General features: G+C 51.3%; 1 protein-coding gene across 1 annotated transcript in view; it reads right to left on the bottom strand.

Annotated features, from left to right (window-relative positions):
• Window positions 1–12,685, bottom strand: part of ADGRD1 (adhesion G protein-coupled receptor D1) — a 107,161-nt gene that overhangs the window by 79,310 nt on the left and 15,166 nt on the right. Inside the window, exons 5-9 of the mRNA XM_004385050.1 lie at window positions 12,428–12,607; window positions 9,199–9,453; window positions 6,354–6,418; window positions 5,064–5,219; window positions 397–456 (exon numbers count right to left, since the gene is read on the bottom strand). Of these exons, the coding sequence (XP_004385107.1) occupies window positions 397–456; window positions 5,064–5,219; window positions 6,354–6,418; window positions 9,199–9,453; window positions 12,428–12,607 (716 nt within the window). The remainder of the gene's footprint in view (window positions 1–396; window positions 457–5,063; window positions 5,220–6,353; window positions 6,419–9,198; window positions 9,454–12,427; window positions 12,608–12,685) is intronic.

Below are 12,685 nucleotides of genomic sequence, written 5' to 3'. Positions count from 1 at the left end.
CAGCACAACTGGAAGAATGTAATCGATGTCACTGAATTGTACATGTAGAAACTTTTGAAAGGGTGTAACTTTGGCTATGTATATTTTCACCAAAAAAAGGGTCCTTCGAGGTCGAGAAGGGAGACTGTTGACATGTCGTGGGGTTGTTAACCAATGTCGTAAAACAACATGTGTACTGACTGTTTAATGAGAAACTATCTGTTCTGTAAATCTTCATCTAAAGTACAATTTAAAAAAAATTTAAAAACGAAGAAAAGAAAAAAAAGAGCTCTAACAGCCCAGATTTCAGGGCTGAGAGATGCAATGTTCCCTTTACAGATGTGAATTGGGTCACATTATGCCATTTCCAGGAAGATGAAATGGTCCCCGAAGAAACCAGAACGTTCCTTCTCTTACCTCTGACACGTCAGTCCAACTGGGCAGTAGAAGAACGTCTCCCACAGTTTTCAAGAAGGTCTAAAGACATACAAAAGGACACTGCTGAGTGTGTATCCTCAAGCCTGGGGCTCCCCACAGCTCCCAGGATGTCTATGACACTGACTCACTTTTGCACAGAGTCGCAAACAACAACAGCTAGCATTAGCACACCAGGTTACGCGTTACAAAGCCCTTTCACAGATGCTCCCTGGGCGGCCCTGTGAAGTCGGTGACCAGCAGTTAGGCGTCAGAAGGAACACAAGCAGGCATGCCAGGAGCCCACAGCCCAGTGCTGGCACAGAGCAGGCCCTCAGAAATGTCTGACGGATGAATGAATGAGCGAGCGAACGAACAAACCATGGCCTGCTGAACGTGCTTTTCTTGGGGTTAGAAGCCCAGCTGACATTACCACCTGTGGTGATCAGAAATTACCTTCCTAGAAAGCAGAAGTTACTGGGGGACACTTGGTCAAATCACCTTACAACCATGTTTGGTTTGGCTCACATTATTGTTCTGAAAAATTGAAATTAACTTCCAACATTTTCAAATTGGGAGATTTAAAATGAAAACATGTGGATTTCCTGCTTCTTTTGGAGAAAGCAGAAGTGTGGACAGCCCCTAGCCCACATTCCCACATGGCCACAACTGGCTGAAGCTGAACAGCAGCTGCCCCCTTAGACAGGCATGTGTCCCCCAGTTTGCCCCAGTCCCCACCTCTCCCTATTGCCCTACACCTAGCCTGTTTCGCTCATTTAGACTCTGTCTCCTACTATCAACACCAGGATTAAACCTAGAGCCTGATCTAAATCTCCATATTTCTACCCAGCTGCAACTTCCATGAAAAATCACGTTCTTCCTACTCTTAGACAACTGAATATTTAGAGAATACATCATCAAAATGCCTCACTCTTTCACTAATTATTCATTCAATAAATATTTACTTATTAAGACCGTAAAGTGCAAGGCCCTAAAAAGCAATGACGAACAAAGCAGTCATGGTCCTTGCCCTCACTGGCTTGAGGTTTAGTGGGCAGAGTTTATAATCTAGGGCAGGGGTCAGCGAACTTTTTCTTAAAGGGTCACATGGTATATAGTTGAGGCTTTGTGGGACACACAGTTTCTATCACAACTACTCAACTTCTGCCATTGCAATGTGACAGCAGCCATAAACAATAGCTACATGAGCAAGCATGGTTGTGTTCCAATAAAACTTTATTTACAAAAAAAGCAATGGACCAGATCTGGCTCGAGGGCCATAGTTTTGCTGACTCTTGATCTACAGCTATGCTGTTCAGTAGAAATATAATCTAAGCCACATTTGTAATTAATTTTCTAGTAGTCACATTAGAAAAATAAAAACAGGTGAAATTAAGTTTAATAATGTATTTTACCTAAACCAATATATCCAAAATATTATCATTTCTACATGTCCAAAAATATATCATCCAAATCCATTGCCATAGAGTCAACTCTGACTCATAGTGACCTTATAGGACAGAGTAGAACTTCCCCATAGGGTTTCCAAGGAGCAGCTGGTGGATTTGAACTGCCGACCTTTAGGTTGGCAACCATAGTTCTTAACCACTGCACCACCAGGGCTCCAATAATTTCCCTCTTTTTTTTTTTTTTCTTTAACTATATTTTTTGAAATCCGATCTCTACTTTACACTTACAACGCATCTCAGTTGGGACTAAACACACTTCCAGTGCTCAGGAGCCACAGGTGGCTAATGGATACCTTATCAGACAGCACAGTTGACCCCTGTCATTTTCCTGTCCATCTGCCTCCTGTTAGTGGTGAGAAGCCAGGACATCATGAAAATTGGAGAACAGATGTCGAAGATTTTTATTTCTCGAGTTTCCTACCAAGTTACAGCCCAGGAACGAGCAGGAATTTGGATAAAGCTGCATGTCTTGTCCCCAGGACACCGGAGTCAGGTACCTCAGCATGGGTCTACACCCATCTCAAGGTCATGGCCCATGGGCTGAATCTGCCTCATAACTGCCTTTATTTGGTCTGCACATGATTTCTTTTTTACTCCTAATAATATTTTATTGTGTTTTTGGTGAAGGTTTACGCAGCAGTTTAGGTTCCCATTCAACAATTTCTATGCAAGGTGTTCAGTGACGTTGGTTATGTTCTTCACAATGCGTGAACATTCTCATTGTTTCTGTTCTCATCGTTCTATTTCCACTGATCTCACCTCCCCGCCCCCTTATAATCTCATCTTTGTTTTAAAGTAATTGTTGACCGTTTGGTCTCAAATGGGTGATTTTTTTGAAGAAGCACAGTACTTATGGATGATATTCATTATTTTGTGAGCCAATCTATTATTTAGCTACAAGGTGACCTCAGGGGTTACTTTTGGTTCAAGGTTTGAAAAGCATCTCAGGGTGAGAACCTTGAGGAGTCTTCCAGTCTCAACTAGTCTAGTAGGTCTAGTTACATGATTTCTTTTTAAATTTCAGTTAGCTGCTCACTTATAAAGATGGGAAACTTGCCATTTATAAAATCCAGGTTTGGGCTTCCCTTGAAAAGCAGAAGTGGTAACTCTAAACATTAAAATCAGGGGGAGCTGAGTAGCTGGCTCTCACTCCCTGTAGATGAGCTGGCGGGGGGTGGGGGTGTCTTCCAGTTTGCCACAGTCTCCACCCCTCCCTATTGTCTTATGTCTGGCACACTGCATCCATCTACTTTACCTGTCTGGCCCTGAAGGCATTTGAGTTTGCAACCTTGGACATGACTAGATTTAGCTGAGGGGAATAAGGGGGGCAGCAGGAGAGGGGTCACCAAGTTTAAAACCATGTTTCGTATGTAGACCGCCATTGAATCTATATTCCAATACAGACATCCTTTGAAGAATCTGGAGATGCCTCAGTCTTCTAAACACCTCCTAGGATACAAGACCCCAGCCCCACTAGCACACCCCAGCTGGGCAGAGGTCAGGCCCTCCTGGCTCTGTGGGTGTCCCTGCCTCTGGCCTTGGCACTGATTCTGGCTTGCTTGGCTGTCCCCCTTTTCACTCCTGCAGCTGCACTCCCCGTTTTTCCTGGGCTCTGCCAGCTCCCACAGCCTGCTCCCAATTCCTTGTGGGCTCTGCCAGCTCCCACAGCCTGCTCCCTGTTCTTCCTGGGCTCTGCCAGCTCCCATGGCTTGCTCCCCGTTATGCATGGCTGACGGAAGTGACAGTTTTCATCTGCCACAATTACACATCTAACGCTGCCACCACCGTACAAGTACAAGAAAGGCTCTTGTAATCAGCAACAGATAAACACAAAGTCAGGTCGCCTGTGGGGTTGGGGCAGAGGTTTCTCACAGGTACACTCAGCCCTGGTACTCCACACCACCCCGGGGCAGGACGGGGACTTCTAGAAGGTTCTGAGAGTGACCTCGGGGACAGCACCTGGCACACAGCTCCTGGGAGAACTCGGACCCGCCCCAGACTACAAGCCCAGGAGGGCAGTGGCAGAGTGGCGATGGACCCTGTGTCCCAGCACCTGCCCAGGCCTGGCTCGGAGGAGGTGCGGGACTCGGGGGCTTAAGTACAAACTGATCCCTGAGCCACGTGAGCATGTACTTGCGGTGAATTAAACCCTCAACCTCATCACCGCTTAAACCCACCTGCAGTAGGTGTTTAATAAACATCTGTGTAATTAATCAGTTACAAAATCAATCCACTCACTTGGTCCCTCCTTCCCTGCACACCCACAGACCAAGGACCCCACTGTCATCAGCCCCGATTAAGGGTCAGCTGCATACCCTATGAGTACCCTTCCCAGAAACACTTCTGTGTGAAGGTCAGGGTGACATGACCCAGAGGTGACATTTACTGAGTGCTGACTGCACCCTAGATCATAGTCACCCTTATCCCCCAGCTCAACAGTACTCAGAGATCATTAGTATTTACTGAGCGCTGACTGCACACTAGGTCATAGTCACCCTTACCCCCAGCTCAACAGTACTCAGAGGGATCGTCAGCATTTATGGAGCACCGACTACATACAGGCTCTACCCTTCGAGCATCACACATGCTGTACACTTACTGTACATGATTGACTCATGAGCCTGTGCAGACCCGCCCTGCCCTCCCCCACAGGGTCCAGCCTCAAATGGCCTGGTACTGTGACAGGAGACGCCAAGCCCACAGGGGCCCAGAGCCCACCTCAGACCTGGCCTGGGGAGCACTTGGAGGAGGGTGAGCAGAGAAAGCTTCTGGGCTTCAACACCATCAACACCAGGCTCACTGAGCGCCGTGGTCACCTCTGGGACCCCATGGGGCACAGTCACATTGTGGGGCACATGGTGTGTGGACTGTGGGCCGGGCCTGTGCCCAAATCTGCCCAAGTCTCAGCCCAGACCAGGGCTGCATACTCAGTGTCTGCTGGGGCCGGCGAACGCATGGAGGGCCGGATGGGCTGGGCGCCAGGATGCAGCCAGGAGGGGAGAAGCAATCTCACCTACAGGGGGCACCAGTGAGCCGTGTAGGGCTGCCCGGTGGCCAAGCGGCTGACTGTTCAGGAGATGCCAGAAACCCAGATTTTCAAGTGACAGTCCCTCCCTTCCTGGACCCTGTGTGGGTCACACCAAGCACATTGGGGGTCGCTGGCCATCCCTGACGCACTAGATACGGAATTCCATCACTTACCTCCGTGAGATTCCAGGCCGTTTCCTGCGAGACGGATTCATTTGGTAAGTTGAGGGACACATTCTGAAGGTAACTCAGCACGACCCCAGGGCTCTGGAAGTTTCTCCTCTCCTCTGTCAGGTTGGTTATGATGGGATGGTAGGCATCTGTGGGCATCTAAAAGGAATTGGGGACATGAGTTCCTGCCAAGAACTAAAGCTGAGACATTCTACAGAAGCCCCATGCATCCCACTCTGGGTCTAAGACTTCTCATACCATAATGGTAATGATAGCAGCACCTACTATGTACCAGGCACTTTTGTGAGTTTATTTACTTCACATATATGGACATTTCATCCTCACAACAACCTTATGAAATAGGTATCCATTTGATAGGTGAGAAGACCAAGGACAGAGAGGCTAACACAAAAACAAGTGGCATAACTGGGATTGGAGCCCAAGGGGACAGGCTCAAGAGTCTGGGATTCACTGCTACGGTGACGCTCTCAAAGAGGACCAGTCCTCTGATCACAGATGCGAATTCCAGAGGGCAACCTCCTCGGCACAGGCAGAGCCTTTCTCCGGGGTCACAGACAAAAGCCAAGTGCCATAGCTGGCCACCTCACTGTGCCCCCTCCCGCACGAAACAACCTCAGGGATCATTTGCTTCTGAGGGCTTGTTATGGGTTGAATCGTGCCCCCCTAAAAGATATGCTGAAGTCCTAATCCTGTAGCTGTGCATTTGGCCCTGGTTGTAAACAGGGTTTTCTCTTGTTATGTTAATGAGGTGATACCATAGTAGGGTGGGTCCTAAACCTAATCCCTCCTGAGTGGTGTCTTATAAAGACATCAGAATAGATACAGAGACCCACACAGGGGGAAGACAGAGGCCATGGGAGGAGCATCTACAGGTCAGGGAATTCCCCGGTGCTACTAACAAGGAAGGATCCCCCTCCAGAGCTGATACCCTGATTTGGACTTTGAGACTCCAAAACTACAAGACACTAAATTCCTGTTCTTTAAAGCCCCTGCCTTGTGGTATTTGTGTTCCGGAGTACCAGGTAACTAAGACAGTGGTCTTGTTCTTCCTTTTAGGCGTCCACCGTTACAGGCAACGGGAACCAGGGGGTTCTCTCAGTCAGTCTTAGCACTAAAAATCCGTACAGACGTTGGCTTCCCTTCTGTTTATTTTTGCTCCCAGACATCGCTCCACCAAAAAGAGAGCGCAGACAGCCCAGCAGAATTTCCACTCTCCTGACATGCAGTGCAGACATCAACAACAGGGATCAAGAGAAAAATGCGTGTCCTCACCACGGTGCTCACTGTGGGTGTCATGAAGAAGCTTGGTGGTGTGGGAGATAATGCCACGTGCTTTCCTGGAAAAAATAAATAATGCTTCCTTGAGGACTAACATGATCGCCTTTTTTCATCCAAAGGAAGGCCCACCCATATTCAAAAATGCGCCAGCTTTAGACATATCTAAGATAACCCGGGAATGTTTTGCGTAGGAATCTTGCTGAAAAGATAAACGCCTAATAAATCAACTTAATGGGGAGATTGTATGGATTTTCCCAGGTTAACTTATTTTTCCATTTATTTTCTAAACTGCTTTTGAACACCCTTCACGCAAGTCATTATATAATATGATGATTTTATGCAAGCTATTACCGATTTCAAGTAAATAAAGAACCAAGAGAAACAGGCTTAAATCATGTTGGGAGTAGTGAGGGGTAAAATGCAGAGTCGGGTAAGACACTGGAGCAGGGCAGACAGCAGCTGGGAAATCCTCCCTCCTCCTCAATGGACGAAGAGAGAATGGGACGCTACCCACTGAGCCCCTCACAACCCATGGATGCTGGCGGGTCTTCCTACTCAGGATTCCATGTGGTGAGTCATGAATAAGTTGAAATAATGAAGGTATCCAGGACCAAAGATTAAGCCATTTTCTGCCCGTTCACCCCAATATTTTCATCCTGGTAGTTCCCAATGAGCACACAGCCTTAACGGGACACTCTATGTCATTTTTGGAAAGCCCTTCAAGGTGGCTTCCGGTGACCTGAGGAAATGGCCCCACCACCGCCGGCTGGCTCAGCAGTAACTGACCCCTTGGGGTCTCCATTCAGGGGGAGAATGCTGAAGGCGGGACGCTGCTGGGAGTCCTGGAACCAGACCCTCTGCTCGCCATGCCTGAGGGGAGGGTCCTTCCTCGGAGCCCAGACCCCTCCGCTCGCCATGTCTGAGGGGAGGGTCCTTCCTCGGAGCCCAGACCCCTCTGCTCGCCATGTCTGAGGGGAGGGTCCTTCCTCGGAGCCCAGACCCCTCCGCTCGCCATGTGGGAGGGGAAGGTCCTTCCTTGGAGCCCAGCAATTTCAGAGGAGACACATCATACCCACAGCTCACTCTACAGCCCACAACATTCCAGAGAAGGAGAACTAAGATCAGCCGGGAGGCCCTACCCACGCTGACACTAACGCCCACGTGGGACAGAGATGGGAAACTGCAAATCTGCTGTGTCCTTGCTCAGTCCCTGTTCTCTACTGAGGTTGCTGAGCAGTGGCGACGTCACCCTGGAGAGAGTACAGCACCCCTGCCACCACAAGAAAGATGACCCATGATAGTGCAGCCACAGAAAGGACAGCAGGGTCAAAGACAGAGAGACATCACTGGTGATGTCATCTGAGCCCCTGGATCAAGCCATTCCTGTAGCATATCCTCCCCTAGACTTTGAACTGTGTGAGATAAAAGACTCCCTCTTGGCTTCAGTCATTTTGGGGTTTCTGTCATTGACAAGTGAGGGGCTCAATGTCAGAGCCCGAGCAGCATGGGTGGGCCCGGAGTCCGGGCCCATCCCCTCCTAGTCCTGGACCCCTGCTGTTCTGGGGTCGGTGGTGCGGCCAACCAGGAAATGCTCATGACACGTGTACGTGGGGACCAACACTTTCTGGCAGATTATTTCACGTGCGTGCATTGTGAGCAATATGAAAATGGAACTGCAGGGGAAAGTGAATATTAATTTCAAAAAAACTAAGACATATTGCACACTTGCCATCTGGCTCGAAGTGTAGGAGGGTCTTAACACGCTGGCGCACACTGTCCTCCTAACACCCCAGGAGACGGGTGGTGGTGTTTTCCTGCGTTTTAGGGTTTTTAGAGGAGGAAATTGATTTGGAGAGATCAAAACACAAAAGGTCACAGGTTGTACGACTCCGTTTATGTGAAATGCCCACAATAGGCAAATCCACCGAGACAGAAAGCAGGCTACTGGCTGCCAGCGGCCGGGGAAGAGGGGAGTGGGGAGTGACTGCTAACGGGCATGGGTTCTGCTTTTGGGGTGAGGAAAATGTTTGGAACTGGGTAGAGGTCAAGGCTGCGTAACAGTGTGAATGACTACATGCCACTGAGCTGCACGCTTTAAAACAGTTCATTTTATGTCGTGTGAATTTACATCAATTTAAAAAAAAAGTGTCTTCCCAAAGTCCCACACTCAGTGTGGCAGAGGGGGTGGGGGGCAGATCTGAACCAGGTCCATCAGCCCGCGGCCCACACCTGCCCTGTGCTGAGCAGGAAGGGGCATCTCTGGCCCCACAGCCATCAGAGGCGGCCTGCGGGAGGCCCTTGCGAGCATCTGCGATCAGAGCACTCAGGAAGGGGCTCCATGTCTGTCTGTTGCGAGCCCTTGGCGGCCCCATGGTGGTCAGTGTGAACCTCTTAATCCCAGAGCATCTCTGGCAGTGTTAACGCTCTCTCAGGTAACAGATACTCTAGAGAAATGACAGCATCTATAAGGCAGAATTGACTTAATGGCAATGGGTTGGGTTTGGTTTTATAGATTCATTAAAGAGCCCTGGTGGCGCAGTGGTTAAAGCGCTCGGCTGCCAACCAAAAGGTCAGTGGTTTGAACCCACCAGCCACCTCACGGAAGAAAGATGTGTCAGTCGGCTTCCATAAAGATTACAGCCTTGGAAGCCCTATGGGGCAGTTCCCTCTCCTCTAGGGTTGCTATGAGTTGGAATTGACTCGAGGGCAGTGGGTTTTTGGTTGTTATAGGTTCATGAGGACACTTCTCATGGCAGCATGCTGGCTGCAAGGAGGGAGCGGCTGTGATGGCACCACTGGGGAGCAGGTAGCGGGCCCCCTCCACCCCGCCCACACTGACCTATAGCAGCTGTGAAGTACATGGCGACCTCGTCGGGGGTCAGTGCCCGCTCCCAGATGATGAACTCGTCGAAGGCGCCGTTCTGGTAGCGCCTGGTCTGGTCCTGCTCAGCCCCGATCACCAGGTTGGCATTGGGGTCCCCGTAGGCATGGGACACCTTCCCGCTGGGGTCGGAGGTGTTCAGGGTCCCGTTGACATAGACCTTCAGGCCCTCCTTGGATTTCCATGTGAACAGCACATGTGTCCAGTAGGGGCCTAGACGAGAGAATGTTGCTGAGCTGAGTGCTGGGGCTCCCCGCACCCGTGGTTCTGGGGTTCAGCCCATCCCCCACTCCTGCCTTACAGGGCATGACAAGGCCTGCCTGTCCTCAGTCATCAGGCACCAGAAGGAAACTGCCCTCTGCTCACATCCTGGGCCTCAGGTGGTGCAAACAATCTGCACTTGACTACTAACCTAAGGGTTGGCGGTTCAAACCCACCCAGCAGCACTGTGGAAGAAAGGCCTGGCAATCGGGTTCTATAAATATTATAGCCAAGAAAACTCTATAGGACAGTTCCACTCTATAACACACCAGGTCGTCACGCGTCAGAACTGACCCAGTGGCAACAGGTTTGGGGTTTTGGTTTGCTCACATCCCAGTCTCCAAAAACAGTTCAGAGTGTCCTAGCTGTTTGAACCCAGGATCCACGGCTGAAATGCTGGACAGCAAAGGGGGGTACTCTGACAAGCGGGGCACAGGCACTGACCATCAGACGGTAAGCCCAGTTGTAGAGAACCAACATGGCCGAGCCCCACTGCTTGCAACCTGTGACAGAGACGGGGAGACAGCAAAGGCAGCGTCCTGCTCTCCTTGACAACACAGTTTCTGTGCCACCTGTGGGGCGTGAAGGGCAGCTGCCCCAGCAAAGGGGGTGGCCCCTGCTCAGCCCCCCACCATTACCACGAGAGAGGGAGCCCTGTGTTGCCTGTCTCTTTAATTTCCACAAGAAGCTGGACGGTCCTGATTTTAAAGTGAAATCCTAACTAATGGTCTGAACTAATTGAGACCTGTTGAAAGCACCGCCTGGGCCATCCCGGTGCCGGTCAATAAACCTATCAGGACCTGGCTGAGCCCCAGGCCATGAGCTGACCTCTGCTGTCACGCCTGCACGGAGATGTTAACCTGCACGGCTGTGCCAGGTGCCGCCAGTCTCCTGCCTCGCCAGGAGTTTCTCGGACGGCGTCCTTGCTGCTCTTCTCTTTACCGAGAGAAGCGTGCTCAACAGTGGGAGGAATGTTCTCCAGACTTCTACAGCCACTCGCCCCACAAAGGACCCCACTGTGTTCTGCGAGTGTTTGTGTTAGGCCAGCCTCAGGGACTCACTGCTAGAAGGTACAGGGCAGCCCTTTAGGGGACACACCTCACCTCCAGGCTGCGCTCATCTCAAACCATCAGCGGTTACATCAGGGGCTCTTGCTCAGGGTTGTGCAACCATCTACCAGTTCTGAGCCTCTAGGGAGCACGTGAATCCTAAACGGGCTCAGAGTATCACTGCCCCGGAGCTCGGCAGCAAGAATAGCAAACCTCTCCAACGTACAAATAATGAGCATACTGCCAGCCAAAAATGTTTACAATTCTCCCCATTTTTCTGGGTGGAAAAACAGTCGGTGTTCGGCAGACATTCACTGAAAACCTGTTCCTGGGCCCGCGCAGGTACCTGGTGCTGAGCTGGCTGTCAGCCCCAAGGAGCAGGGAGATAAGACTCTCACACAAGTGCTCTGATCCAGAGGAATGTGATAAGAACAGTGGGCAAGGTGCAGGGGGCTCGTCATGGGGCGGGGGAGGTCACGGGGGCGGGGGGGACAGATGTGCAAGACTGTGAAACTTGATGTCGGCCAAATGTCCTGGCTCACAGAGGTTGGGGCCCAGCTGGTCTGTGCACACAGAGCCCCAACAGAAGAGGAGCGTATATTTCAGTACTGCTACGGCCATGTCCTAGGCTCTTTATGTTCGCTGTTGTTGCCGTGGGCCATGGAGTCGATTCCAACTCCTACTGACCTATGTAACACAGTAGAACTGCCCCATAGGTTTTCTAGGCTGTAGTCTTTTCAGAAACAGATTGCCAGGTTTTCCTCCCGCAGAGCTGCTGGGTGGGTTTGAACTGCCAACCTTCAGGTAGCAGGCAAGTGCTTAACCGTGCACTAGCTCACTTGATTTGCACAGTAGCCCTCTGAGGTTCCATGTTACTATCCTGGTATTAGGGATGAGGAGACTGAGCGCGCAGCGGTGAAGTAACTTGCCCACGGTTACATACTGGCATGTGACAGGGTGAGACTGGAACCCAGGCCGTTTGGTGTTAACAGCTAGGCTAGGCTGCCTCCCTTAAATGGGCCAGACAAACATGCACTTCCTACCAGAGGGAGCCTTTGCCTTCGTTCGGCCCCCAGCCCCCAGCCCTGACCTCCACCCTTCAGTTCTCCGTCTCAGCCTTGACTGGACCTCTGCAGTGCTGCCCTGGAGTGTGTCCGCCCCTGGCCACCTGCCCTTCTCCACAGGCTCCATCCAGCCCCCGCCCACCTCCCTGTCTCCTCCACACCGCTGGCCTCATGCCAGCAGATGACCTGGCCACGCCATGTCCCAGGGAACAGTCTCAGGCGGGCCATGCTGAGTCCCCTCCCCACATGCCCCACAGCGTCCCCCCTGCCTCCCCAGCTGCTTGCTCCCGGGGCGCTCTGCTCCCACCACCCATCCTTCTTTCCCTGGGTCTTCAGCCTCCTTTTCCAACAGCTTTTCCCTACCAGCTCTTAGACATTTTCAAATCTAAACCATTAAAAAGAAGGAGGGGGAGGAAGAGAAAAGAAGGAAGAAAGGAGGAGTAAGGGGGGAGGAGAGGAGGACAAACGATAACCCCCATGCTGAGCATTTTCCATGTGATAGTCCACTCAATTACCCCCAGACTGGGAGGTCAGCACTACTGACATTGTGTCCACTTCACAGATGGGGAAACTGAGGCCCAGCACAGTTGAGCTGCCCGGATGCACCCACAGTCAGTGCAGGTCACATGGCACCAGGCACCAGGCTGGGGACCCAGGCCCTGAGCCACTCCGTCAAGCTTCCTCATCGAGGATGAGTCTTGTCCCTCCTGGGAAGCCCCTCAGAAGCAAGCCGCCGGCACCCGGAGACCAGGACTCTGAGCTCTCTCTGCTGCGAGGTCCACGTCTCCCCACCAGGGCTGACGACGGACTCACCTGGGGGACTGAAGGTGGCCGCCCACGTCACAGAGTTCTCCCGTGTATACAGCTCCACGAAGCCTGTGTCGCCGCTGGAGCAGACTTTGAACCCGTTGGAGATCACCTGCCCCCCGTAGGCAGAGGAGGTGGGCCTGGACTGCTCTCCTTGTGTCTTCCAGAAGAAAGAGAACGTGACCCCTGAGGAGATGGGGGCACTGGGTCAGTCACCGATGATCTGCATGCAGCTCTCTCTTTTGCTTTTCATTTAAAAAGCGA

This window comes from Trichechus manatus, unplaced genomic scaffold, assembly GCF_000243295.1.
Source record: "Trichechus manatus latirostris isolate Lorelei unplaced genomic scaffold, TriManLat1.0 scaffold00131, whole genome shotgun sequence".
In the NCBI taxonomy this organism is placed as follows: domain Eukaryota; kingdom Metazoa; phylum Chordata; class Mammalia; order Sirenia; family Trichechidae; genus Trichechus; species Trichechus manatus.
Note: the sequence above shows the minus strand (reverse complement) of the source record. Positions and strands in the feature narration are given on the sequence as shown.